Source organism: Amphibalanus amphitrite, unplaced genomic scaffold, assembly GCF_019059575.1.
Source record: "Amphibalanus amphitrite isolate SeventyFive unplaced genomic scaffold, NRLGWU_Aamphi_draft 000419F_arrow, whole genome shotgun sequence".
NCBI lineage: Eukaryota > Metazoa > Arthropoda > Thecostraca > Balanomorpha > Balanidae > Amphibalanus > Amphibalanus amphitrite.
The window spans coordinates 359756-386616 of record NW_024881913.1 but is presented as its reverse complement, the minus strand read 5'-3'; the positions used below and the strand labels follow the sequence as shown (position 1 = coordinate 386616).

The 26861-nt window shown below is 48.2% G+C and overlaps 1 protein-coding gene across 4 annotated transcripts in view; it reads right to left on the bottom strand.

Annotated features, from left to right (window-relative positions):
• Positions 1-26861, bottom strand: part of LOC122391040 (microtubule-associated tumor suppressor 1 homolog) — a 168301-nt gene that overhangs the window by 63896 nt on the left and 77544 nt on the right. For 2 of the 4 annotated variants that reach the window (XM_043384564.1, XM_043384567.1), the window contains exons 8-10: positions 25742-25786; positions 13615-13770; positions 13168-13251 (exon numbers count right to left, since the gene is read on the bottom strand). In XM_043384564.1, coding sequence (XP_043240499.1) covers positions 13168-13251; positions 13615-13770; positions 25742-25786 — 285 coding nt within the window. The remainder of the gene's footprint in view (positions 1-13167; positions 13252-13614; positions 13771-25741; positions 25787-26861) is intronic. The other 2 variants (XM_043384565.1, XM_043384566.1) reach the window with 2 other exon arrangements.

Genomic DNA, 26861 nt, shown 5'->3' with positions numbered 1-26861 from the left:
AGTCTTAGCAGGTTTTGCGGGGATGTATCAATGGGTATCGCAGGACGCAAGCTGCACTGTGATGATGCTGATGACAGGGGCTGAGCCAGCTCCAAAAAACATCGTGAGAACTAACGCTGTATATGTTCACTGTCCTGACCAGACATTCCAAATGGTGGATAGAGGATATCTAGTCAGAACTTTTGAGTGCAAATCACTATCAAGTCTCCAAATGAAATACGTCATCCTCTTTTACTGCTCAAAGTAAAGCATGACCAATAAAACGTAGCGTCAATTATGCAAAACCCACGTAATGTCCCATGAAACTGCCGGCAAATCCTTCCCACATCGACCACCTGGCCATTCGTCCGTCTGACTTCCCCCGGCTATAGAGCTAAATCCGGAACTGAATAGCTAGGGAGGGGCCAGATAGCAACAACAGGGCACTTCAGCTCTTCTTTACGAGTGTCCGACAGATAATGCCTAGTAGTTAGTTCCAAAACAACACAATAAACTGTGTTTCGCAAGCACGGTCAGATGTTTTATGTAATTGCTGTTTAAAACCAGGCACCTTTATGAGTAGCCGACTCAATGTGCGCACATTGTACGCATTGTGCAACCTTTGGGGAACAACTCCTACGCGCACCAGCAGTGACGCAGCTCAGCCTCCCAGGTCTCTGTGTCCGTCCTCTGTAGAAAACAACTCCACGCACTGGAAGTCAACACTCATCACTCCTCAATCTTCACACTCCGTTTTATCCTCTCGATCAGACCAGGTCGAGCTTGGTCAGGTCAGGTCGGGTCTGATCAGACCAACACACACCACACCAGCGCACCACCTCGCGCCGCCCGCACGACCCTCCCCACCTCCGCGTGTCGACTGAGCGGGACGCTGGGTGGTGGCGGCGGCGGCGGAGTGGCTACGGTGGCGTCGAGCGGCGGAGGGGCCCTGCTCTCTAAGCGCATCCCGGTCCACCGGCTGCGTACGGGTGTTGTTAGATAGGAGAGACCGTAAAATTGAGGAAAGAATCGGAGCAAAAAGGACGACAGAGAAAGGCTCCATTTAAAATGTAGGTAAATTGAAAATGGAATTTGAGGACATTTGGAATAAATTAGCGATGCATCTCAGCAAATACATTTGCGATAAATAAGAATACAGACTGATCAGCCATAAAATGAAGGATATACTGAGCATGAAGAGAATTTCAGTATCAGCGTTTAAATACGGCACACAGAGGTCCATGTAGGTGACCTTAAGTCGGCATCATTGACATATTTTACTCAGATATATAGATGATCTCAAACTACAAACATTGCAGCTATCTACAGCATCGCCTTACTAAAAAGGAAGAATTTTACGACTCCACTGCTAGGCCAAGAGCCTATATGCTGTCAAACTGTATCGTTCCGCGTACGCTACGCGTAGGATAAGCTATCTAGGTTATAAACTATCCCGATTACGCTCAATTACAACCGCATGAATGACCGACCATTGTCAGATAATAAGGCGTTAGAGCTGCAAGATCAGATAGCCACAATATGTTACAACGTCTGTGCTTGTGAAATGCACTACGCTACGGAAACTACGCAGGTACTTGGATTAAAAAACACAAATTCATCGAAGACCATCCTTGGGTTTAGAAACATCTCTTATGCGCAATAAAAGCCATGTAGCGGTTAATTATACCGCAAGTAATCCCTCATCAAGTCATTATTGCCTAAATAGACACAAAATAATCTCCATTGCCATCCAACTTTCAAATTGTTTGAAACGCAACGATGTCTTCTGTCGTGGATAAAGGACGCTGACCAGACGGGCGCCCCTCCCTTTTACGACAGTCAGGCTCTCTTCCCGGTCTTGCAGGCACGTGGTGGCACGAAGGGGGAGGGGGACCGGATTAGGAGAGGAGGGGGGTGAAGGGTTACACCTGTCCGCGACCCCTGGTGTCGGCACACAGCCGGTGGGACACTGGGTCAGACTACCAGCGGATTCCAGTGGACAACTTCCAGTCCCCAGACATCGGTGAACAATTCGCGAGTGGCGCAGACGTCCTACAATAATCAATTAGCTCAATGAGAAGCCCTAAAAAAACAAAAAAACGTTAAACTCACGAATAATGTTCGCATAGCTTCCAGGCAACCCACGGACAAACTAAGGACAACCCACGAACAGTCTCCAGACAACCTGCAACATCAATCGACACTCTGCAAACAACTCGCGGACAACGCCGTACTCGTGACATCGACGGACAACCATCGGACATCGGTCGACACCAGCACGCACGACCAACACGGCAGACGTGCTTCACAGACGTGTCGCCGTGACGTCACAACAACCTTGTGACGTCACACAGTACGTGCCGTAAGGGGTTGGACCGGCGGACCACGGCTAGGTGACTAGCACACCTCACCTGACCACTGTGGGTGGGTGCAGGTATGAGCAGAAGGTGCAGCATTCCGTGCTGCTTACTAAAAGCTCGACAGAGCAGGTGCTGGAATCTAGCCCAGTGATGTCATAGCTACATACCAGAGTGAGGCCTGGGGACTGGGAGGTTAAGTGACATCAGAATACGTGAGGATAAAACGTGTAGCCGCATGTAAACCGAGCTTTGTCACATTGCAGCATACCAGCCAAGGCCATTGAGGAAGAAATTACTCTTGTTCTTTTATAGCAGGGGTCGGCAAATGGTGGGGCATGCCCCCTTTGGGGGTAATGGAGCCCTTTCGGTGGGGGTAATGAGGGATTCTGAGAAAACCTATCTTTTTAGAGTTAGTGGCTCCATTGCTGGAACCATCGTGACTGCTGCATCCCAGGGTTCAAAGATTAGCCCAGGTCAAAGGCACAGCACACATTGATTAGATAGTAGATACCAATTTTCACGTAGCTGCTCGCCTCACCATCTCACCGCGGCTCCGCTCCGTACCTACAGTCGTACAAAAGCAGCTGCAATTTTTAACCGTCGCCCGTCTGTTGGCGTTTCCACAGCCGCTAACGTAAGGGGGAGGAGTCGATCGGACCCCTGCGGCCTCTCGGACTCTGAAATGGAGCTGTGCATAAAAAAACGAGCGTATTACCCGTGACTATAGGAAGCCGCTGCTGCCCATTTTTAAGGTCCTTGGTCATTTCGTCTCATTCAGGAGGTCAAAGACTAGTGTCGAGAAAATCGGGACCCGCTATAACTTCTTGAAGTGAGATTTTATGGCTCAAGATGATCTCTAAAAAAGCTCATAAGCTAATGATCATTATTGGTCCAGACTCCAGAGGCCAGTTTTAATGACAGAAAAAATAGCCGCCTGCCGGAATTTTTCGCCTAAAGACCACTTCACATACCTACGGAGCGTAAACGGTAAAGCCCTATCCACTTACATGGTTATCGCGCTTACCCATCGCGCGATGAGTAAGATTACTCATCGCGTATGTGAAGCGGTTTTTAGGCAAAAACTCTGGCAGGCGGCTATTTTTCTGTTGGTAAAACTGGCCCCAGGTTTTCCCGGGAAGGTAAAGAAAAAATGATTGTCTCGAGGTTACAATTTGATCCTGATCCAACGGATTTTACTTGAGCTTTTAACGAAAAACCGCCCGCCGCCCCTATATGTACGAGGTTTTAATGAGATATATTAAATGCTTTGTGGAGGAAGAGTCATGTTTTAAATTTCATGCATCGGAAATACAGAAATACCCAGAGTTCCAGAAAGATATGGAATTTCAGTAAACTTGGTTGTGTCAGCAATGGGGTCTGGTAGGTGGGGGTAATGGCCCTGCCTGGCGCCTAAAAAGGGGGCACAACCCCGAATGACCTGCCGACCACTGTTTTATAGTGAAAGTTGGAAATGCCAGAGAATTAGAACAGGTCAGAATAACTAATCCGTTTAATGGAAGGGAAGACATTAAAACTGGCATTATTTGCGCATGGCATCATAAATGCATTCCAAAATGTCACCACCATGCATGACAATTTCACAGAAACCGACGCTAAATCCACTACAAATCCTCCAGACAAAATCGATTCTTTTACACGGCAATTTTAACCGCATTAGGACCAATCTAACCGTCACACCATGTCACCGTGCTGGGTGTCTGTGTCTGAACCGAGCTACAAATCACGCTTGGCTCGTTCACCAATCAAACCCCAGCTCCACCGGCAACAAGACAACTTTGCAATGTGCTCTGCAATGAGGTCACCTCGCGGGTAATGTGCACCGCAATCACCCGCAGTCATTATGCTCGGTTAGCGCCGCGTGTCGACCGTCAGGTATGACAGATGAAATTATCCGGTCACCACTGTGCCCAGTCAGCACGTTTTGAGCGTGTGACAGTGGCAGCCGCATACGCCGAACGGGCGTTTATTGCTTACTGGTGGAGCGGATGGTATGCATGTGATCTCTGAGTCAAGGACGGCGAGCACTTTGGGGTTGACGGACAGCGCCGGGTAGTGACTGATATTGACGGACGATGACGGCCCGTCAACGTCCGCCCGTCATCCGCAGTGTGTCTGCCACTCAGACTCGTCTCCATAATGCATGCAAGATCGTCCCGGCGGCGCCTCGTCAACACGGCCGGCGCCGCACAAAGACCGCTGTTTTCCAGTCAATTGATCTGCATTGCCGTCAGGGCCGTGTGCAGAGACACGACAAACAGTGTACCCGCCCAGGGTGACAGCAGCGGCGTCAACCGGTCCAATGTCGCACAGCAGAACGTCAAGACCAAATATGGGGCAGGCGGCGCACTACATTGACGACTGCGTGTAATGGCTATGTAGTGGTGATGGTAATGGTAGCCAAGCAATGGGGCATGTAAAATGCACATGAGGTATACATGTCAAGAAGACATGCAATTATAAGGTTTGTATTTCATCATATTGCAGAGAATTGACGTTTCTAGGCTTCAGTGGATTAGAGAGGAACAAAAAAGCGTTCCCGAGACTCACGCACAGATCTTCTTATTTAGTTTCATCACCATAATTTACCAGAATACGAGCTATACGGACGGCATAGTGAAACAACTGTGTAAGAACTATTTTGTGTACGGCTGAGGTTTATCTATGTAGCATCGTTTCTCTCTCGCTATACGATATCCATCATTTCCCCTCTGCTGCCAGCGCTTTCAGCTCTGTTCCTAACGGACAGGGGCGGGCCCATGTCACCCATGTCACCGTCCACGTCCCATATGGTCCAGACAGGGACCGCTGCCGGCGCTGCTAACTGCCACTTCAGACGGCGTCATCTGTCTGCCGCCTCTTCAGACATTCAACGGTCCACCTCCCAACAGCGAGAGACCCATCGCGTCATCCACACAACAGCACCAGTTCCTCGAAACACTTACCGAGCCGATGGACCATATCGGGGAGCATCTGATCGTTTGCTCTGGACTTCAGCAATCAGTGATACGTGCAACAGTCCATTCAGCCTGCACAATGCAGATGCAGAGGGTAAACTGCATCTCGTTCTGGGAACTCCCATGCCGGTTCATCCCATTCAGGCGGAGTCGCGCCGAAATGCTCTTTTTACGGCGTTAGCCTCATGCGACTGAACCCAAAAACCGCCAAAGTGTCATCCTCAAAACATCTTCCACCGCTGCGGGCCATAAAAAGCTCAGAGGCTCTCAGGCCACCGCGTGGTGGTGCGAAACATGACAGGGGGATGCAGCCTCCGTGCCACCGCAGTGCAAACCGCAGGGGTGACTAGAAGCGCGTCTCACAGCTCTGGGTTAGCCCGCAGGCGTGCTTGGCACTCCACGAGGTCAGAAGGCACTCCTGAGGGCTGGCACTCCTTAGGCCGTGACGGGGGTACCTACCTGCGCGAAACGCACTGCGATACGACCAGAGGCAAAACTCATTAACAACGGCCAGAGGCACGGGCACAGCCAGAGTGACCATTCATAGATTTTATCCGCGTTCAGGCTCAACTACGCCGCAGGCAAAATTTGAGGCCCGCTCTGATCATCAGCAGTCGCTCTCGCTTTCGAGCAAGCTGTATTGCTACACATATTTCAGGCTGCCCATTTGGTGAAACGGGAAAAATACACTCCTGTTCATTTATCATTTATACAAATTAAGCGTTCTTAATTTGTATAAATGTGTAAAGAATTTGATTTGTATAAAGAAATTAATTTGTATAAAGAAATATGTATAAAGAAATTAAGCGTTCTTAATATCAAGCCAAACAATGAGATTGGCTTAGCCACATCATTGCAGGATGAATGTGCGTCTATGTTCTCTTTTTCCTCTCTCTCTCTTAGTTTCCGTCTCGGTTCGGCTGTTTTGTCACACCCCGTTTTACCGCACCGCTGATCGACATCAAACAGCTCCAATAGACTCTGGAGCAGTGTTCCCACGCTAGGCACGCGCCAGACGCGTCGTGCGAGGCGGTGGAAAGCCGTTCCCGTCTCTCTCCGGACCGAGTTGGACGGGAGTGTCGCAAACCGACAGGGTTGGCGGCGGCGGCGGCGGTCGTCGTCTGAAGCTATATGGCCCCATGACCGGCGGTCTTATGGCTCGGAAATCCCACCTTGGCAGCTGTTCGAGCTCTGTCGAACGGCTGAATCGGGCAGCTAATGAGACCGCTGAGTGTGAATTGTGAGCACGATTCGCGCCGCTGAACTCTGAAGCTGAACGCCGAAGCACCCATCGGCAAAGGTTCTCGAACTGAGTTCGAAGTTCAGCTCCACCTGCACAGAAGCTCGGTCCAGACGGGCGTTCCGATAGTGTGTCTGTAATTAGCATATGTATCGATTACAGGCGAACATACGATTAATAATCATAAGTCAACTGCAATCAGATCTTGCGAAGGACAAGAGACCCGACGACTCTGAAGGACTCGGGCCTGTGAATGACCCCGATCAAAATATCATTCACCATTCTGTCTGCGTCTGTAATTCAAACAGACCCTGGGAACGGCGCACTTCCATTGCCAGCTCCACCCAGCCATTGCGGGCGCAGCTCGGCCGGGCGCCCTGACCCGGTTACGTGCCGGCGCCCGGGGCGTCCACCGGGCGCCCACCGACCCGCACGCCCCCTCCGACAACACTCCAGAGGTCGCCAGAGGGCCTCTGCCGTGGTCACAGCCGTAGCCGTGACGAGACGGCGACGCCCAACACGAGATTCTCTCGAAGCTGGGAGTGTCCTGCCTGTCTAGGCGGCGCCCACGCGTGGATACAATCAGAGTCATGTTTCCGCGTATGAACGCTGATTAGTTCCGCTCCTGGCGACAGGGTGGCAGGTGGAGCGGAGGGGCGGTCAAGGTCGGACCCGTGTCTCGTGCCGCGTCTCAGCATGACACCATGTCATCTGACACCGTGTCATCTGTCGTGGTCTGGTGTCAGAGACGCGCCGCGAGTGTCATCGCCGCGCCGCGGATGTCGCTGCCTGCCGCAGAACACCACGTCTCACCACGCACACCATTTGTCATGGTTAGCGCTGGGAGCAGCCCAAACAGCGTCAATCAAGCCATGACGACAGCGGGGCGGAATTGGACCTAATGAGGCCTAACATCTCCCACACAGTCCGACCAGCTCAGCGTCATCCAGTCGGCAAACATCAACTCGATGAATTAATGCTACCGCCGACGACCCATCCTGGGGCCGCGAGCGAAGATGAGGCCTGTTTTTGTCACGAGGGTCCCAAATAAAAACGCGTTAGTTCCCGGAGCGTTTTTTAGCGACTTCAACGCGTTGACAAAAACGGACGAAATCAATTGCGTTGAGTGCGTTCATCCGTCATTTGGCGCCGCTGGGACGTGCGCGTGACACGAGACACACTTTGACAAGACGAATCACTGTCATTGCCGTGTCAGAATGACCTCATCGCCCCAGGGTCTCTACGGAGAGCGCACGACGGACCTGTCTACCACAGAGCAATAAGGCGCGACGTAAACATCAGAGCGGTGGTGAGCTCACGGTTAATCTCACAGCGACTCGAGGACGTGAACACTTATCACCACCCAGATGATGAAGGGAGGCCCGGAAAGATGAGTCAGTCGGCTGAGTTGACGTTGGAAGGAGCGTAGACAAGTCATCAGAAAAGAATCTCCGACGCCGCTTATCAACATGGAGAGGCTGTGTGGTCGTTTCTTGGGACTAACTAAAGGAAGTGTTGAAACAACTGTAGCAGACTCAAATTCACGGCGTGAGTTCATGGGATATAATAGCCTGGCGTCAAGTGGGATGAAAGGGAGAAAGGGAAAGGAATGGCTTCGCCCAGCCAATGATCAACATAACAGAGGTCAGCTAAGGTCAGGCCAGTCACCACAGGCACCGAGAAGAAACAGCTGGGGTCAGGTCAGATTACATCGCACCTATCAAACTCGTCGTGAGCCCAGACAATACCAACTACACCACCGTAAACAAATTACCACCAGCAGGGGTCAACACGGGTCGTTCGGGTCATCCAAGTCACCCTGGGGGATCCCTGTCGGCGCAAGCCACCGAGGTTTTCTCATGAGAAGCCCTACAGGCCTCACGCCTTCCATGGAAACAAACCCCGGCTACGTCATGACCAAACCAGAACCGGCATCCATCTCTGAGGATAGTGAGAGTGGTTCAGGTTCGGGCGAGAAACGCACCGGTCGGTTAGAAAGTGACAGCCCGGCGTCGGTCGGGTACGAAGCGACCCCCCACAGCGCACAGCGTGGTCTTAAACGGTCAGCGCCGCGCTCGTCCAGACACTCGGGCGGTCTTATTGGCTCGTGGGAACAGCGTGAGAGATCTCATTAACATTTGATCCGCTGGTTATGAGGGTGGTTATGAGGGTGTTTATATTTAACCCGCGCCCCGTTGGGCTCTGCCGAGCAACGCGCCCCGTTGGGGGGGGGGGCATTTTGCCCCCCCCCCTAAGATCTCGAGAACCACGCAACCTAGCGACAAGCGGCAAACGGTGTTGGATAGCCCTATCAGGGAACTACCTTGTGACCCAATTTTATTGACCTAGGTCAAACCGATGACGTCACAGGTCAGGTCATAGGTCCAATTTTCACCGTTTACAGGCATTTCAAGAAATGCGTTGTAAAATCGAGTAAAATGCATTTCATTGAAAAACATCGATGGGGAAATGTTCTTCAAACACTTATTTTGCTATTTGAGGTCACTGATACCAGGTCAGGTCACAGAGGTCAGGTCAGTGGGGGGTCACAATATGAAAGTGTCGTGTGATACATGTTTTATGGTCCATTTTACATGACAAATGCGATTATGAGGGTCAGGCAGCCTTTGGGGCCAGCTTAGGTCACGTTTTGGTCAAGGTCAGGTCAAGGTCAGGTCAAGGTCAGGTCAAATTAGGTCAAATTTCAAAGTTGATATTTTTGCATAAAATGGGTATCGAATCGATGCAGCTCGTCACGGGGAGTTCAATGGTGGTCTTTGTTTTGCCGTACGTCGTCTAGAATCGCTAAAAAATTGAGTTCAAAAATTTGACGTCATCATTTTTGAACAGTTTTTTCGCTATAACTTGGCCAAAAAACGAGATATCGATCTGAAATTTGGTATGTATATAGAAGAGCGCAGGGACTATCACATATATTCCGTTTTTTTTTTTCGAAATTCGGATTTTTTTTCTAGTTTTTCTAAAAAAATCAATTTTTTGAATTTTTTGGGGTCAAAAACCCAAAATTTTGAAAATCAGAGATAGCAGTTTTGTAGCGCCGTTTTTTGTCTACTAGACCATATAAAGAACTTTGAAATTGCTTGTTAACTGTAGATTTGGTGAGCGTTTAAAGATTGCATGTTTTTTGCTCATTTTTGCTCGAACATGACCTCAGTTTGACCTCAATAACTCCTGACCTAAGGTGACCTAAGACTTGAAATTTTGTGTGAAGGTGTCAAATTGATGCCCAGGAAGGTACTGAAAATTTGGCGGCAGCGCCGCCGTTTTCTTGCTATTCAGGAAAAACCACAGGGGGGCCAAAATGCCCCCCCCCCAACGGGGCGAGGGAACTGACCGATCACAAGGACGGTTACTGAGGCAGATATGCTCTGTATCCTCCACGGCAAAGATACTGGGCAGGAAAGCGGGAGATCAAAGGACGTTGTATGTACTGCAAGGTCGGAATGTCAGAAGGATGACACGATGACTGACAGGCAGAATAACTGATAGATGACGGGGTAGGAACTGTTGACTGAGACTGACGAATGACCTACTGGCGTCAAGGTCAAAGAGCATAAAAAATCATTTGTAAGTTATTTTAACAATTATACTTATTATTAATTTCGTGAGATTAGATGGTGTTTTCACAGTCAAAATTAATCATACAGATTCACCGAATTTGTATCACTGCAAGAAAGATGCCTTAGCCTACTCAAGTGTTCATTCTTATCTAAGTCATTAATTTGGGGAGATTTAAAGAGTCTAGCTAACCTAGATCGTCGGAACTTCGAACTGCAGTCGATTTATAACGTTTCGGAAAAAAAAAAACTAAAAATTATGCGGTTGGATATTATCTGAAGTGATATCGTTCGGATCGATTTCCCATGCCACAGCCGAGTTTCGCAAGACGAGAAGATGAGCGATGGCCATCGACATACGATAAATTTGATCATGGCAAAATGACGGCGCATAATTATTATCGGCGCCAATATTTCAAAAGAGTTCAATGCCGATGATACCTATGATACGGCAGTGGAGACTTGCGAGTTTTATATCTTTGTTAGGATGTTTGAAAGATAGCTGGTGTATTATAAATATAGACGAAAAATATTGTTGCTGAGTTAATGCGAAGGATTCCAAAGCTGACGATACCATACCAACGTGCCAAGTTACGAAACGCGTATTTGGAATTTCCGACCTCGACGAGCGTCTGTGGTAGAAAACCACCACTTTGGTAGGGGAAACTACTGCTGTCTGCTACAATTTGCACTGCATGTCAAGCTATTGTAGCGACACCTATGCATATACATTTCCGACCTCGTCGAAAATCTCGCGGCGCTTCGCGCCGACCCGCGCCGCCCATTCATACTGGAGACCAAAAGAGATTATGAGTTCAGAGTTGTGACAAATACCTAAAGCAACCACCACGTATGATGATATACATTAACATAACAGTTAAAGGGACCCTCCCACCTTCAAAAAGTTAATGAATTGGCATGAAAGTGATGTCGCTCGGTTCAGAAAGAGCAAAAACGAATATCTACCAAATTTCATCGAAAAATATTCACCGGTTTTCAAGATATTAGACTTTTACTTTTGTTTACTTTTTGGGATCTCCGCTGTTCCTAGCGACTTTATTTGAAAGTGCGGCATTTGTTGCGCGCAAAGCAGCATATACCACCGCGTGCTACAAAACGTTTTAGTCAAACATTTAACGGACGTTCGAAAGCCTGATGACGTCATCAGATTCCCGTAATGGTTAAGAGATAGGGACCACGCTGGTCCCACCCTGCAAGTAAAGGGAAGAAATTTCTTGAACACCATAAAGCTGCGGGGGTTGCGACCAGGATATATGGTGGTTTCTGAGCCTGGCCGCAAACTTGGCTTTCTCAACTCAAAACTAATGTTAAGGTGGGAGGGTCCCTTTAACTACCAGATTGACGGCATGTGTCAACAATTATACCCTGATAGAAGACCGGAGGCTCTGGTTAACCGTGTAAAAATGAATAGGACTTCAGACGCGTACCGCGTAGGAATTCAGCCCAGTATCGTTCAACAGATAATGCATCGGCCTGAAAAAGTACGGTAACGATATACCTAATTTTGGGTTTTTAGTCGGCCGATCCGTCCCCCCTGTCGAAAATATGTGGCGACGCCCCTGGCACGTAGGACAAAAGCACGTATCGCAAATGTTCGTACAGTATAAAGTACGCATGGACAAAACTACGTCAAGGACAAAAGTACGCATGGCAAAAGTACGTACAGTATAAAGCACGAATGGATAAAAGTACGTCAAGGACAAAAGTAGGTACGTATCGACGTACTTTTGTCCTTGACGTACTTTATACATAGGTGCATTATTAAGTACGCATGGACAAAAGTACGTCAAGGACAAAAGCACATATCGTAAAACCGGTAAAAGTGCGTACAGCATAAAGTACGTATATGGACCAGAGTACGTCAAGGACAAAAGTACGTATCGCAAAAGCACGTCGAGTATAAAGTACGTATGGAATAAGTACGGATCAAGGACAGAAGATAGGCGTATCGCAGAGGTAGGTACGTACAGTACAAAGTACGTATACCTAGACAAAAGTACGTCAAAGACGAAAATACGCATCGAAAAGTACGTAAATTATGAAGTACGTATATCGCTAAGGTACGTAGTACGTACCCACTGGCCACTACCCTTGCTGACTTGCATAGATGTCGCATCGGTCGCAACTAAAGCGAGACATGCAGTGCAAACAGTAGCAGACAGCAGTAGTTTCCCCTACCAAAGTGGTGGTTTTCTACCACAGACGCTCGTCGAGGTCGGAAATTCCAAATACGCTTACGAAACGCATAAATCTTAAGCGATGTTAATCATGAAAGCAATTTGTCAGCGGAAGGCCGCCAAAGCTCCGGAAAGTCAACGAAACATCAAGGGCCGTCTGAGACCTCGAGAACATCCTAAAATAATCCCGTGTTAAGCCTGAGGTAATGTCCAATCACCCCGTCTGCCTGCGATGGTGAGTGCCGTGCTGCGTGCAAATAAGCCCAGGGCCAAGCGCAACACGCGTGGGCGCGGACAAATTTCCTTCGCCATCAAGGCAAATGTTATCGGAGAGACTAGGAACCACGAGCCCAGCCAAACCCGGGTGGAGGCACTTTGTAAAAGGACCACACATACTGGGGTCTTGTCTTTATAGCACAGGATCTTTCCCTGATTTAGTGGTGTGTCTTTGACATGAAGTTATCAATCTGGCTGAATTGCACTATGAAATTCGTCGTAATTACGTCCTCTGAGAGCCAGGGTCCATCAAAACCACATCACCTGCACCCTGCCAATAATCATATGGTTACATCCATGGATTGCGTATAAAATGTCATGTTTGCTTTTTGGAAGACAATCAATCGCCTTTCAACCTCAGGACTTGCTCGGTTCACCACGGGAAATGGAGCGCCCGCTAGTGTCACCTGGCGGATATACCCGCAACCAGCGTAGCACTGGTACAGCTGGCAGGTGGCGCGCAGATCGACCACGAGTTATCTCCACCGGCGCTGCAGGCCAGCCTTGGGGCACCATCCACTGCCCACACACTCAGCTCTAAATAGGGTAGCTGGGACTGACCTTTGGTAGATGCCTTGCTTTGTACTTTATTCTGAGATCTTCCACCGATGGGTGGTCTCGTCGAAGGTTTCGTCGTTTTCGTCCCTGGTGGAAAAAGAGTAACGGTGAGTATTCGGCCATCAAAATTACGACTCTCACAACGGTGAATCCTCCGGAGGTTTCCGACTGCCATGAGCATTGAGTAGTGGCCCAGTGCCAGTGTGACCCATTTTATCACGGTGATGACCCACTCGGAGCCATGATCGGGAACGGTGGTCGAGCCAGATCAAAAGTTAATCAGAAATCTGTCCAGACATTTTAACAATTTGACGTCACATTCGTGACATGTCAGGAAAGCCGTGAGGTTATCGAACGCGGGGAGACATTCTATCGAGTGACCACTGGCCGCGGTCGGTAGCATGTCCCTCCACGTTTGATATATTCTCTTCGTGGTCGAAATATTCGTACCCGTGCCTTGGTTATTCGCGATGTTGGTTTTGTTGGAGAGCGGGGCAGCGCGACGCGATGGCGCCTCCAGCGCCGCCCTGGTGGCCGTCGTCGAAACTGCCCTCGAAGCAGCGGACGGCTGCTTGCTGCCGCTACGAGATGTAGTGGGGGCGGAGCCTGCCGGCAAAAAACGACGAAAGTTATGCTTGAAAAAAGGCAAACCGCAAGAAAGTACATTGAACATTGTGTGAACGTTGTGCAGAGGCAAGACGTCGTAGCCCAATCGATAGGTAGGTAGGTATAGCTGATTTCAACTGATATGACCAATAAACAAAATATAAGCATAAAACATATAAACCTCAAAACCACTTTTCATCGAACATTAAGTAGACTATCGCCTCACTCCAGACGCGGCATCTGCGATGCCGGGCTCCGCATCGCGGGACCGCAGGTTGTTTGAGCAAGCACCTTTGTAAACGCAGCAAAAACGCCCGCCACCAAACGAGAGGATGAGCCTTGCACGTGCAGACCGCAGTCGGTGTGCTACCCTGCTGGGGGGAGGGGGCGTGTAACTCGGCTCCTCGGCCAATTAACGATACGGGAAAGCGGTGTTCGGAAGAGAGTAAAAAAAAAAAACAACGACGAAATCCACAAGTCACGTTTTTCGTCAGGTCAAAGATCATGTCACCAGAGGTCATTGAAGGCAAATACCGCGCCTTTTAGGGCGACAAAGGAAAGAGCGGGAGAGTGAGCCATGATAAGTGGTAAGAGTGGCTACAGACTTCAGACTTTATGCAGACTTAACATTGAGGTATTATATATGCAACTAAATGACACACATGGTGTTTGTTCTAACCTTCTCAACAGAAAGTGAACGTGTCAGGACAGCACCCCTTGGTGACCATTATACTCAAGGGGTGTAGGAACTGATTCCCCAGGGGCGAAGCGATAGAAGCAAAAACATGAGTCACTACTTCCCTCCTGTGTCTTCCCTCCTGCAGGAAAAAAAATATATGTGTGATGCCCAATGTGACTGATAACTGCATAGTGCATATTATAAAGCTGGAAATATTGTACAAAGTTGTGACAACACAAGCAAACTATGCATGTCACTGCTCTTGTTATTGCTATATGAGACCTCACAAGACACAAAAATATGCATGGTAAAAAAGGGGGCAACAATTCATTTCAAATGTAGCTTGTCAAAAAAAAAATGATCATGAATTTCACTACATCAAAAGTGAATGAAGTTAAGTGATAAACTCTGGAAAAAAAGATCAGCATAACCAGGGCTGCGGAGTCGGAGTCGGAGTCGGAGTCGGAGTCGGTCGGAGTCGACAGTTGTGCCCGGAGTCGGAGTCGGAGTCGGAGTCGATTTTAGAAACCCGAGCCGGAGTCGGAGTCGGAGTCACCGAAAATCTGTCGACTCCGCAGCCCTGCTAGGTCTGCGGAGTCGGAGTCGGGAGTTGGAGTCGGTCGGAGTCGACAATTCTGCCCGGAGTCGGAGTCGGAGTCGGAGCTGGTTTTTGAAAGCCGGAGTCGGAGTCGGAGTCGGAGTCGCTGAAAATCCATCGACTCCGCAGCCCTGAGCATAACTACATATGTCTTGTATCCAAAGCTAAAGTATGATCCTCAATGTTGCAAAAGTTGATTGGCTTTTACAATAATGAACAATACAATAACTTTGAATAAAAAAAACATATGGTAAACACTTCAAGGAAATCCCAAGATCCATCCAACATTTGACATGCCCTGTTTGGAATGCTGTTAAACATGCTATGATCTTCACAGAATAGGTAAAATCAACTCAAAATATTACCTTCTTTTATTCAAAATAAAATCTTCCCATGAAATTCATTATTGGCAGTGAGCTCATTCAGTCAATCAGAGACTGTGCAGAGACTTCATCATTCACACAATCAGAGAATCAATGTGCAGAGACTAACACTTTAAAATCTAGTGACTTATCACAAACATTTTTTATGCTACAAGCTTATGCTTACTCAACACTTTTTTCATGACTCAAATATGATGGTGTTCATTTAAAGTGAAAGCATTCATCCAACACTAAGCAGATTATTTCTAAGCTCCTTTAAGTCCCAATTTCTGCTATATTTCGCTTGGAGTCACTTCATAGTTTGAACTCAAGGTGCCTTGTGGATTTACCTCAGGTATGTAGGTAAATCCACAAGGATTTATGGGCTTTATCTCAGTTATGTAGCTGCTCCCTCAATTTAAGTTTCTCGTTAAATTTCATTGAGGCGTTGCAAGATGGGCTGTAGCCGAATTCTCTTCCCTGTTAAGCTGATGCTCATAATACCTGAACATTTTTTATTCCAATTTTTGTAGCTGTTAACAATTGGTAAAGGCCCATGTAGTATGTACCTAGACAACAATGACTTTACAGAGGAAACCCCAGGCTGTGTTTCATGGGCGCACTGCCAGCCGCTGCCAGCGCATTCCGCGTGAGCTAGCGTCAACCTCCGGTAGTGTTGTAGGCATAGGCTTGTTGATGTCTCTATGGAAGCCAAAAGCGGCTGGCAGAGTGCTGTGATACTCCACCCTTATTTTTGCACAATAATGTTGTGATAACTTTTCCTGCAAAAAATATAAGGTGAATATTTTGAACTCAAGGTGCCTTGTGGATTTACCTCAGGTATGTAGGTAAATCCACAAGGATTTATGGGCTTTACCTCAGTTAAGTAGCTGCTCCCTCAATTTAAGTTTCTCGTTAAATTTCATTGAGGTGTTGCAAGATGGGCTGAAGCCGAATCCTCTTCCCTGTTAAGCTGATGCTCATAATACCTGAACATTTTTAATTCCAATTTTTATAGCTGTTAACAATTGGTAAAGGCCCATGTACCTAGACAACAATGACTTTACAGAGGAAACCCCTGGCTGTGTTTCATGGGCGCGCTGCCAGCCGCTGCCAGCTCATTCCGCGTGAGCTAGCGTCAACCTCCGGTAGTGTTGGAGGTATAGGCTTGTTGATGTCTCTATGGAAGCCAAAAGCGGCTGGCAGAGTGCCGTGATACACCACCCTTATTTTTGCACAATAATGCTGTGATAACTGTTCCTGCAAAAAATATAAGGTGAAGTGAAGTAAAATCAGGTCAAACATTAATATATACCCAAAAATAGCAGTGTATGGAGCACCTACGTTCACATTACCAATAATATGATGCACAACAGGCCATAGAAAACCAGTGAATGTTGAATTGTACCCCAATTTCAATATCAATATGGCACTTGGCAATAACAGTAAAACACACCGTTTTTATCTTAAATCAACAGAGAAAACTCCTGAACATAAAAAATGATCAGAATGTATAATAAGGATAACAGTATAAATAAAAATCGACGACATCAGCACCTATCATCGCCGTTCCACATTCACCACTCCCCATTCCACGCACAGATTGTTTACCCCTTGGTTTACCCCGTGTTCGCAGTCTCCCTGACGACGGAGATTCTTTACGCCCACCGACCAATCACGTTCAAGATCAGCGGGGCTTGGCCGCAGTTCTCGAACGCCATTGGCCAGATTAAGCAGGACCTTCGTCGTCAGTGAAACTGTGAACACGGCGTTACATATTTCGCTATGGTAACAAAAGCGCCAGAATTGACTACCAGAATTGGATCCGAAGGTCAAATAGGTCACGTGACTGACAAGTTCAGATGGACAACACCTGGAAAACGGCACAACGTGCAATAACGTTCTATATATCATTGGAAAGAGCATCAAAAGTTGTATAACCTATCAACTTTTCACTTCAATATGTCTTCAAGGTACAAAGTTATTAAGCACCAAAGACGCTCCCATTGACTTTGCATGTTAAAAAAAATTCTTCTTTAAACGAGCTCAGAAAGAACAAACGAATTCTGACAGCTTAAAGAAGCATAACAACATGTTCTATGGTCTTTTCTCAACAAGTCCTGAAAGTTAAAGCAAAATCGTATCATATAATTTTGTACAATGAGCGAATGAAAATGTCTCTGCAAAAACGCCCATTGACTTAACATGGGGAGCGAAAAAAGTTCAACTTTGACCTCGTGCAAAGACACGTTACGAAGTTTTGAGGGGTATACAGCGCACACTAGCGTGTACCCAAACGTGTTTGCCATAAAATGCTGGGAAGAAAACCACCTCTTCCTTGGCTCGTTTTCCCGCCATTGGCGATCGCGCAAAAAGTGTCCAAAACCCCGTTGACTTAACATGGGCAAAATGGAATCGCACGTGCCACGTGCCACGAGGTTTTAAGCGAGTAGCGACCGGTGCCATCAGGTAGATCGCCCCCAAGAGCCCATACACTGAACTTTTTACGAAAATCGCAATGCACGTTTAGGCCCCACCCAAAATGTCTCGATTCGCTGCCAGACTTGCTAAACATAGCCCGGAGACGGACCGCTCCGGTTGTTTTTCAATAGAAAAACACAATTCTAACGAATAGTGTTTGTCTTTTCAAACAACCTGCGGTTACCAGCATCTGCGATGCTGGGCTCCGCATCGCGGGACCGCAGGTTGTTTGAGCAAGCACCTCTGTAACGCCGCAAAAACGCCACCCGCCAAACGAGAGGATGAGCCTTGCACGTGCAGATCGGAGTGGGTGTGCTACGAAATGACGTGCACTGCACTCTGCTAACCGGTCTCTAGCGGTGTGCCAAATTTGAGTGCAATTGACCCGGCCGTTTTCGAGATCTGGAAGCGACACCCTGCACGTGCGCACGTGCAAAATGGTCCCATCTGACTTTTGCACGGCACCCTATTCGCTGGTCTCTAGCGGTGTACCAAATTTGAGCTCAATCGGCCCGGCCGTTCTCGAGATCTGAAAGTGTCACCCTGCACGTGCGCACGTGCAGCTGCATCCCAACCGTGACACATGAAAATACATACTAACTGACTTGCGCACGGCACCCTACTGATCGGTGTCTAAAACTGTGCCAAATTTGAATGCAATCGGCCCGGCCGTTCCTGAGATCTGGAAGCGTCACCCTGCACGTGCGCACGTGCAACCTGGGACCCAACTGATCTGTGCAATGCACCCTACTACGCGGTCTCTGGCGGTGTGCAAAATATGAACTCAATCGGCCCGGCCGGTCACGAGATCTGGAAGCGTCACCCTGCACGTGCGCACGTGCAGCGGCACCCCTACCGTGGCACATGAAAATGGATCGCCTGGTAGGTGACTACCTCCATGCCAAGTTTCAGCGCGATCGGCCCAGTAATTACCGAGTTATTGCACTTATTACAAAACTGACACCTCTCCGTATTACACGTGTCACGTGCAGTAGGGGTTACCCGCATGCATCGTCCATAGTAAAATGCTTCTAAGAAGGGTATACGCTACCCCACACAAAAAACCGCAAGTGTATTGGTCCAGTGGCTGCGGAGATATAAGTCGTACAAAAACGTCCCCAAGGCGGCCGGCTGCTAATGTTTAGTATTAAATCGCATCCTTCAATGGGAGGTATCCCTGTCACCTGTTCGTATACTGTCTGAGCCAAGACCATATATAGGTCTGAGCTCAAATCTCGGTAAAGTCGTGCTTTTTTACCAAATTCCTCAAAAACGGCACAACGTGCAATAACGTTCTATATATCATTGGAAAGAGCATCAAAAGTTGTATAACCTATAAACTTTTCACTTAAATATATCTTTAACGTAAAAAGTTATTAAGCAGCAAAGACGCTCCCATTGACTTTCCATGTTAAAATTTTTCATTTGTAAACGAGGTTAACAAGAAGAAACGAATTTGCACAGCTTAACCAAGCATAACAACATGTTCTTTGGTCTTTTCTCAACAAGTCCTGAAAGTTTAAACAAAATCGTATCATATCATTTTGTACAATGAGCGAATGAAAATGTCTCTGCAAAAACGTCCATAGACTTAACATGGGGAGCAAAAAAACTTCAATTTCAAAGTCGAACTACAAAAAATATCGACTTCTTACAGGTAGACGGCGCATATGGGCGTGTACCTGAATGTGTCAGCCATAACATGGTGTGCAGCAAACCATACCTTGATCGGCGATTTTTTCCGCTATTCGCGATTGCGCAAAAAGTGTCCCAAACCCCCATTGACTTACTATGGGAAAAATGAAATCGCACGTGCCACGTGCCACGAGGTTTTAAGCGAGAAGCGACCGATGCCATCAGGTAGATCGCCCCCGAGAGCCCATCCTCTGAAATTTTTACGAAAATCGCAATGCACGTTTAGGCCTGACCCAAGTTGCCCCAATTCGCGGCCAGACTTGCAAAACATAGCCCGGAGACGGACCGCTCCGGTTGTTTTTCAATAGAAAAACACAATTCTAACGAATAGTGTTTGTCTTTTCAAACAACCTGCGGTTATTTTCAATAGAAAAACACAATTCTAACGAATAGTGTTTGTCTTTTCAAACAACCTGCGGTTAACCCAGCATCTGCGATGCTGGGCTCCGCATCGCGGGACCTAGCCCGGAGAACGACCGCTCCGGTTGTTTTTCAATAGAAAAACACAATTCTAACGAATAGTGTTTGTCTTTTCAAACAACCTGCGGTTATTTTCAATAGAAAAACACAATTCTAACGAATAGTGTTTGTCTTTTCAAACAACCTGCGGTTAACCCAGCATCTGCGATGCTGGGCTCCGCATCGCGGGACCGCAGGTTGTTTGAGCAAGCACCTCTGTAACGCCGCAAAAACGCCACCCGCCAAACGAGAGGATGAGCCTTGCACGTGCAGATCGGAGTGGGTGTGCTACGAAATGACGTGCACTGCACTCTGCTAACCGGTCTCTAGCGGTGTGCCAAATTTGAGTGCAATTGACCCGGCCGTTTTCGAGATCTGGAAGCGACACCCTGCACGTGCGCACGTGCAAAATGGTCCCATCTGACTTTTGCACGGCACCCTATTCGCTGGTCTCTAGCGGTGTACCAAATTTGAGCTCAATCGGCCCGGCCGTTCTCGAGATCTGAAAGTGTCACCCTGCACGTGCGCACGTGCAGCTGCATCCCAACCGTGACACATGAAAATACATACTAACTGACTTGCGCACGGCACCCTACTGATCGGTGTCTAAAACTGTGCCAAATTTGAATGCAATCGGCCCGGCCGTTCCTGAGATCTGGAAGCGTCACCCTGCACGTGCGCACGTGCAACCTGGGACCCAACTGATCTGTGCAATGCACCCTACTACGCGGTCTCTGGCGGTGTGCAAAATATGAACTCAATCGGCCCGGCCGGTCACGAGATCTGGAAGCGTCACCCTGCACGTGCGCACGTGCAGCGGCACCCCTACCGTGGCACATGAAAATGGATCGCCTGGTAGGTGACTACCTCCATGCCAAGTTTCAGCGCGATCGGCCCAGTAATTACCGAGTTATTGCACTTATTACAAAACTGACACCTCTCCGTATTACACGTGTCACGTGCAGTAGGGGTTACCCGCATGCATCGTCCATAGTAAAATGCTTCTAAGAAGGGTATACGCTACCCCACACAAAAAACCGCAAGTGTATTGGTCCAGTGGCTGCGGAGATATAAGTCGTACAAAAACGTCCCCAAGGCGGCCGGCTGCTAATGTTTAGTATTAAATCGCATCCTTCAATGGGAGGTATCCCTGTCACCTGTTCGTATACTGTCTGAGCCAAGACCATATATAGGTCTGAGCTCAAATCTCGGTAAAGTCGTGCTTTTTTACCAAATTCCTCAAAAACGGCACAACGTGCAATAACGTTCTATATATCATTGGAAAGAGCATCAAAAGTTGTATAACCTATAAACTTTTCACTTAAATATATCTTTAACGTAAAAAGTTATTAAGCAGCAAAGACGCTCCCATTGACTTTCCATGTTAAAATTTTTCATTTGTAAACGAGGTTAACAAGAAGAAACGAATTTGCACAGCTTAACCAAGCATAACAACATGTTCTTTGGTCTTTTCTCAACAAGTCCTGAAAGTTTAAACAAAATCGTATCATATCATTTTGTACAATGAGCGAATGAAAATGTCTCTGCAAAAACGTCCATAGACTTAACATGGGGAGCAAAAAAACTTCAATTTCAAAGTCGAACTACAAAAAATATCGACTTCTTACAGGTAGACGGCGCATATGGGCGTGTACCTGAATGTGTCAGCCATAACATGGTGTGCAGCAAACCATACCTTGATCGGCGATTTTTTCCGCTATTCGCGATTGCGCAAAAAGTGTCCCAAACCCCCATTGACTTACTATGGGAAAAATGAAATCGCACGTGCCACGTGCCACGAGGTTTTAAGCGAGAAGCGACCGATGCCATCAGGTAGATCGCCCCCGAGAGCCCATCCTCTGAAATTTTTACGAAAATCGCAATGCACGTTTAGGCCTGACCCAAGTTGCCCCAATTCGCGGCCAGACTTGCAAAACATAGCCCGGAGACGGACCGCTCCGGTTGTTTTTCAATAGAAAAACACAATTCTAACGAATAGTGTTTGTCTTTTCAAACAACCTGCGGTTACCAGCATCTGCGATGCTGGGCTCCGCATCGCGGGACCGCAGGTTGTTTGAGCAAGCACCTCTGTAACGCCGCAAAAACGCCCGCCACCAAACGAGAGGATGAGCCTTGCACGTGCAGACCGGAGTCGGTGTGCTACGGACTGACGTGCACGGCACCCTATTCGTCGGTCTATAGCGGTGTGCCAAATTTGAGTGCAATCGACCCGGCCGTTTTCGAGATCTCGAAGCGGCACCCTGCACGTGCGCACGTGCAGCCTGGGCCCCAATTGACTTGTGCACGGCACTCTATTCGCCGGTTTCTAGCGATGTACCAAATTTAATCGCATTCGGCCCAGCCGTTTCCAAGATCTGGAAACGACCCCTACACGTGCGCACGTGCAGTTGCACCCCAACCGTGGCACATGAAAATACATACTAACTGACTTGCGCACGGCACCCTACTGATCGGTCTCTAAAGGTGTGCCAAATTTGAATGCAATCGGCCCGGCCGTTCCTGAGATCTGGAAGCGTCACCCTGCACGTGCGCACGTGCAACCTGGGACCCAACTGATCTGTGCAAGGCACCCTACTACGCGGTCTCTGGCGGTGTGCCAAATTTGAACTCAATCGGCCCGGCCGGTCACGAGATCTGGAAGCGTCACCCTGCACGTGCGCACGTGCAGCGGCACCCCTACCGTGGCACATGAAAATGGATCGCCTGGTAGGTGACTACCTCCATGCCAAGTTTCAGCGCAATCGGCCCAGTAATTGCCGAGTTATATCACTTATTACAAAACTGACACCTCTCCGTATTACACGTGTCACGTGCAGTAGGGGTCACCCGCAAGCATCGTGCATAGTAAAATACTTGTAAGAAGGGTATACGCTACCCCACACAAAAAACCGCAAGTGTATCGGTCCCCCTGGTTGCGGAGATATAAGTCGTACAAAAACATCCCCACAGAGGCCGGCCGCTAATATTTAGCATTAAACCGCATCCTTCAATGGGAGGTATCCCCGTCACCTGTTCGTATACTGTCTGAGCCAAGACCATATATAGGTCTGAGCTCAAATCTCGGTAATGTCGTTCTTTTTTACTAAATTTCTCAAAAACGGCACAACGTGCAATAACGCTCTATACATCATTGGAAAGAGCGTCAAAAGTTGTATAACCTATAAACTTTTCACTTAAATATATCTTCAACGTACAAAGTTATTAAGCACCAAAGACGCTCCCATTGACTTTCCATGTTAAAATTTTTCATTTTTTAACGAGCCTAAAAAGAACAAACGAATTTGCACAGCTTAAAGAAGCATAACAACATGTTCTATGGTCTTTTCTTAACAAGTCCTAAAAGTTTAAACAAAATCGTATCATATAATTTTGTACAATGAGCGAATTGAAATGTCTCTGCAAAAATGTCCATAGACTTAACATGGGGAGCTAAAAAACTTCAACTTCAAAGTCTTACTACAAAAAATATCGACTTCTTACGGGTAGACGGCGCACATGGGCGTGTACCTGAATGTGTCGGCCATAAAAAGGTGTGCAGCAAACCATACCTTGATCCGCGATTTTTTCCGCTATTCCCGATTCCGCAAAAAGTGCCCCAAACCCCCATTGACTTACTATGGGAAAAATGGAATCGCACGTGCCACGCGCCACGAGATTTTAAGAGAGTTGCGACTGGTGTCAGCAGGTAGATCGCCTCCGGGAGCCCATACACTGAACTTTTTATGAAAATCGCAATGCACATTTAGGCCCCCGTCAAGATGTCTCGATTCGCGGCCAGACTTGCAAAACATAGCCCGGAGAACGACCGCTCCGGTTGTTTTTCAATAGAAAAACACAATTCTAACGAATAGTGTTTGTCTTTTCAAACAACCTGCGGTTATGCCCCAATTCGCGGCCAGACTTGCAAAACATAGCCCGGAGACGGACCGCTCCGGTTGTTTTTCAATAGAAAAACACAATTCTAACGAATAGTGTTTGTCTTTTCAAACAACCTGCGGTTACAGTCATTATGATGACGCACCCGTTTCCTCCCACCACTCTCCCTAGCTTGTCACGCACTAAGGAATGCGGATCCGACCACAAACGGTCTGCGTTAGTCACTGAAGTGATCGAGTGTTTCCACACGGATACCGACCGCCCCGCGACCTGTTCAGGAACGTCCGGTGTTCTGAGCCGGGAGGACGCGTATGGTGAGGTCACGACGGTGACGGAGATGAGACATCGGGAGATGAGGAAATCATAGCCGGTTTGAATGTAGATGAATAGGAAAACTCATTCATGGATGGATGTTAGAATGAAGTCAGCTCAGTTAGCAGCTGTTCAGCACGGTCAGCTGAAGTAGGTTAGAGTAGCCAGTGCGGACAGCACATGTAATGAATGTAAATCAGCTCAGATAACACAATCATAGGAGGAGGCTTGTGCCGAGATGGGGATGCCTGAGCTCTCCCAATTCCACGCCGGCTTGGCTTTGGAGCCGCAACAGACGGCGGAGGTCAAGGTCACCGCTAGGGCGGCAGCAGATTTGTTGCGCCCGGGCCCTCCCACCTCGGCACAAAGTACCACATAGGAAGACAGTAGTCAGTTCAGATAACACAGTCAGTACAGACATTTTCAGACAGCACAGACAGCTCAGACAGCACAAACAGCGCATAGAGCGCTGTGCGCATAGAGCGCTGTTTCCGTTCGGTGCCGTGAGCCGCTATCCGGCCCGACAGTTCTGTCCATTGCACTGTCACGATCGAGTGCGGCAGCCCCAGCCCGCTCCCACGCGATCCTAACTCCCATGCGCGGGCACTCAGGGCAGTGACACCGGCGATCGCGACAGCAGCGGTCCACGACAAGGTCTACGTCCATGGTGGGAAACCAAAGAACTAGGGTAAATTTTGACAGTGTCGTCTAGATTTTGTGACAAGGGAGGAAAGACAAAATGAAGATAGATGTAGGACATGCGTTTTTTGTTCATCAGAATGTTGTCATACCTCACCAAAAGCCCACCTAATAGGGCTTATCTTCGGACAAGCTTTCATCCCGAATTAAGCCGCAAATCTCCCCATCCTATCGATTACCAGTAATCACTTCCATGAACGGCCATGAACTTCCATGTAAGCGGCTTGTGGCCATGACCGTCATGTCAGCGGCACGCAACCTATTCTGATCCCGCCCAACAACATAGGGGTCATCATCCGACACGAATCCGACGGATCGAAACGGCCATCCACAGCGAACCAGCACAGCGAATAGTTCGGGGCGACCTAAATATGAACACGGTGACAACGCCCTGTCATGGACGCATCCCCCATGAGAAATGCGCAGTCATCCTCGCGCAATAACCATTAAACGCATGCACTGTGCGCTGATGTGCACAGTGGCGTGCACATTGCGTGCACACTGCGTGCATCGCCCACGAAGAGCGCTGAGTTCATGCAAAAATGTCATCAGAGAGTTTCGGCGCAATCAGATGTTTCCAGCGAATCATGCTCAAATCGCTGCGTGTGTGGGAGGAAATGGATGTGAACGCCCTAATGGAATGTCTCTGTTCCAGCTTCACTGCGTACCGGCTTAAATCACTGCAGTTTTGGTGGTTCTTGTCACCCATCACCAAATTGTGATCACAAAACCACCTCTCCCTCCCAGCAGGCTGACTTTCCGTCCACGAGACGGCACGCATCACTGTACCTGCGGGTATCTTCCGCCGGATGGAGACTGCAGCACGTTCAGACACTGAAAGCAGCGTGAGGAGACGGCCATCAGCCGCCGGCAGACAGACACACAAACACAGACAGGCAGGCAGGCGGGCATATACAGAAGTCAGCAGGCGACTGCGAATGCAGACGCAGTATGATATTTACATAAGCGAGGAGTAGCATTGACAAGCAAGCAACCATAAAATATGAGAACATGACAGCATAACACGAAGACAATAATATAAGACAAAAAATGAAGCCAGGAAGACGGTGCGATGACAATGAACGGGAATGTGATCGGCCCCAACATGTCAGCAGGGTACGTCATGTGAGAAAGGTAGGTATTATGGATGAAGAACATAGTCCCTAGTTAGTTGGTAATCCATGGTATTATGTTTAATTTCATGCTTGTTGATGAAATCAGGGGCATTTGGAAGTAATTGAGTCAATATCCTCCGTTCATCTCAGGTTGTAGGGTGACGTTTAGCCACTTAGCGCAAACAACCCAAGACTATCATGCCATTGAGATGGAAGAGAAGCTATAATACTGATCTACGATACATGCACATGACAAAAGCTCCGTAATCTAGTTCAATCCATAACGACCATAAAGAGAACGAAATTAGATTACTTAACCCTCATCATCATCATCAAGTCCAGTCTCTAGGACTTTCTCTAATTAGCGGTCAAATCTACATCACCGCATGCTCCAAGCGGGAGACGATGTCATTTAAACCCAGCCCGCATAAATCCTGGCCAACCTTTGAGCTATTCAGCGCGACTTACCGGCCTTTTCTGGTCCTGCGGCCGCGCCGAGGGGTGAGACCATTTCAATTAGTCGGCTTTCGAAAACAGTGGCTCCCGACGTCACGCCGAGAGCGCCGTGGTGGTGATCAATGGTATACGGGCGGCGAAAGTGAGTGTAATCTACACCGGGGCAAGGTCGGCTGTGCCGCCGCCGCCGCGGCACGCATGGCCGGCCACGTGCGGTACACTATGGGCGTGGGAGAGGTGCTGCACGGGGCGGATATCGGCCGGGTCATAACGCGCGGGTCGGTCAAACAGGAACGTAGTTTGCAACAGGGGCGGTGATTGGGCAAAAGCGGTTAATT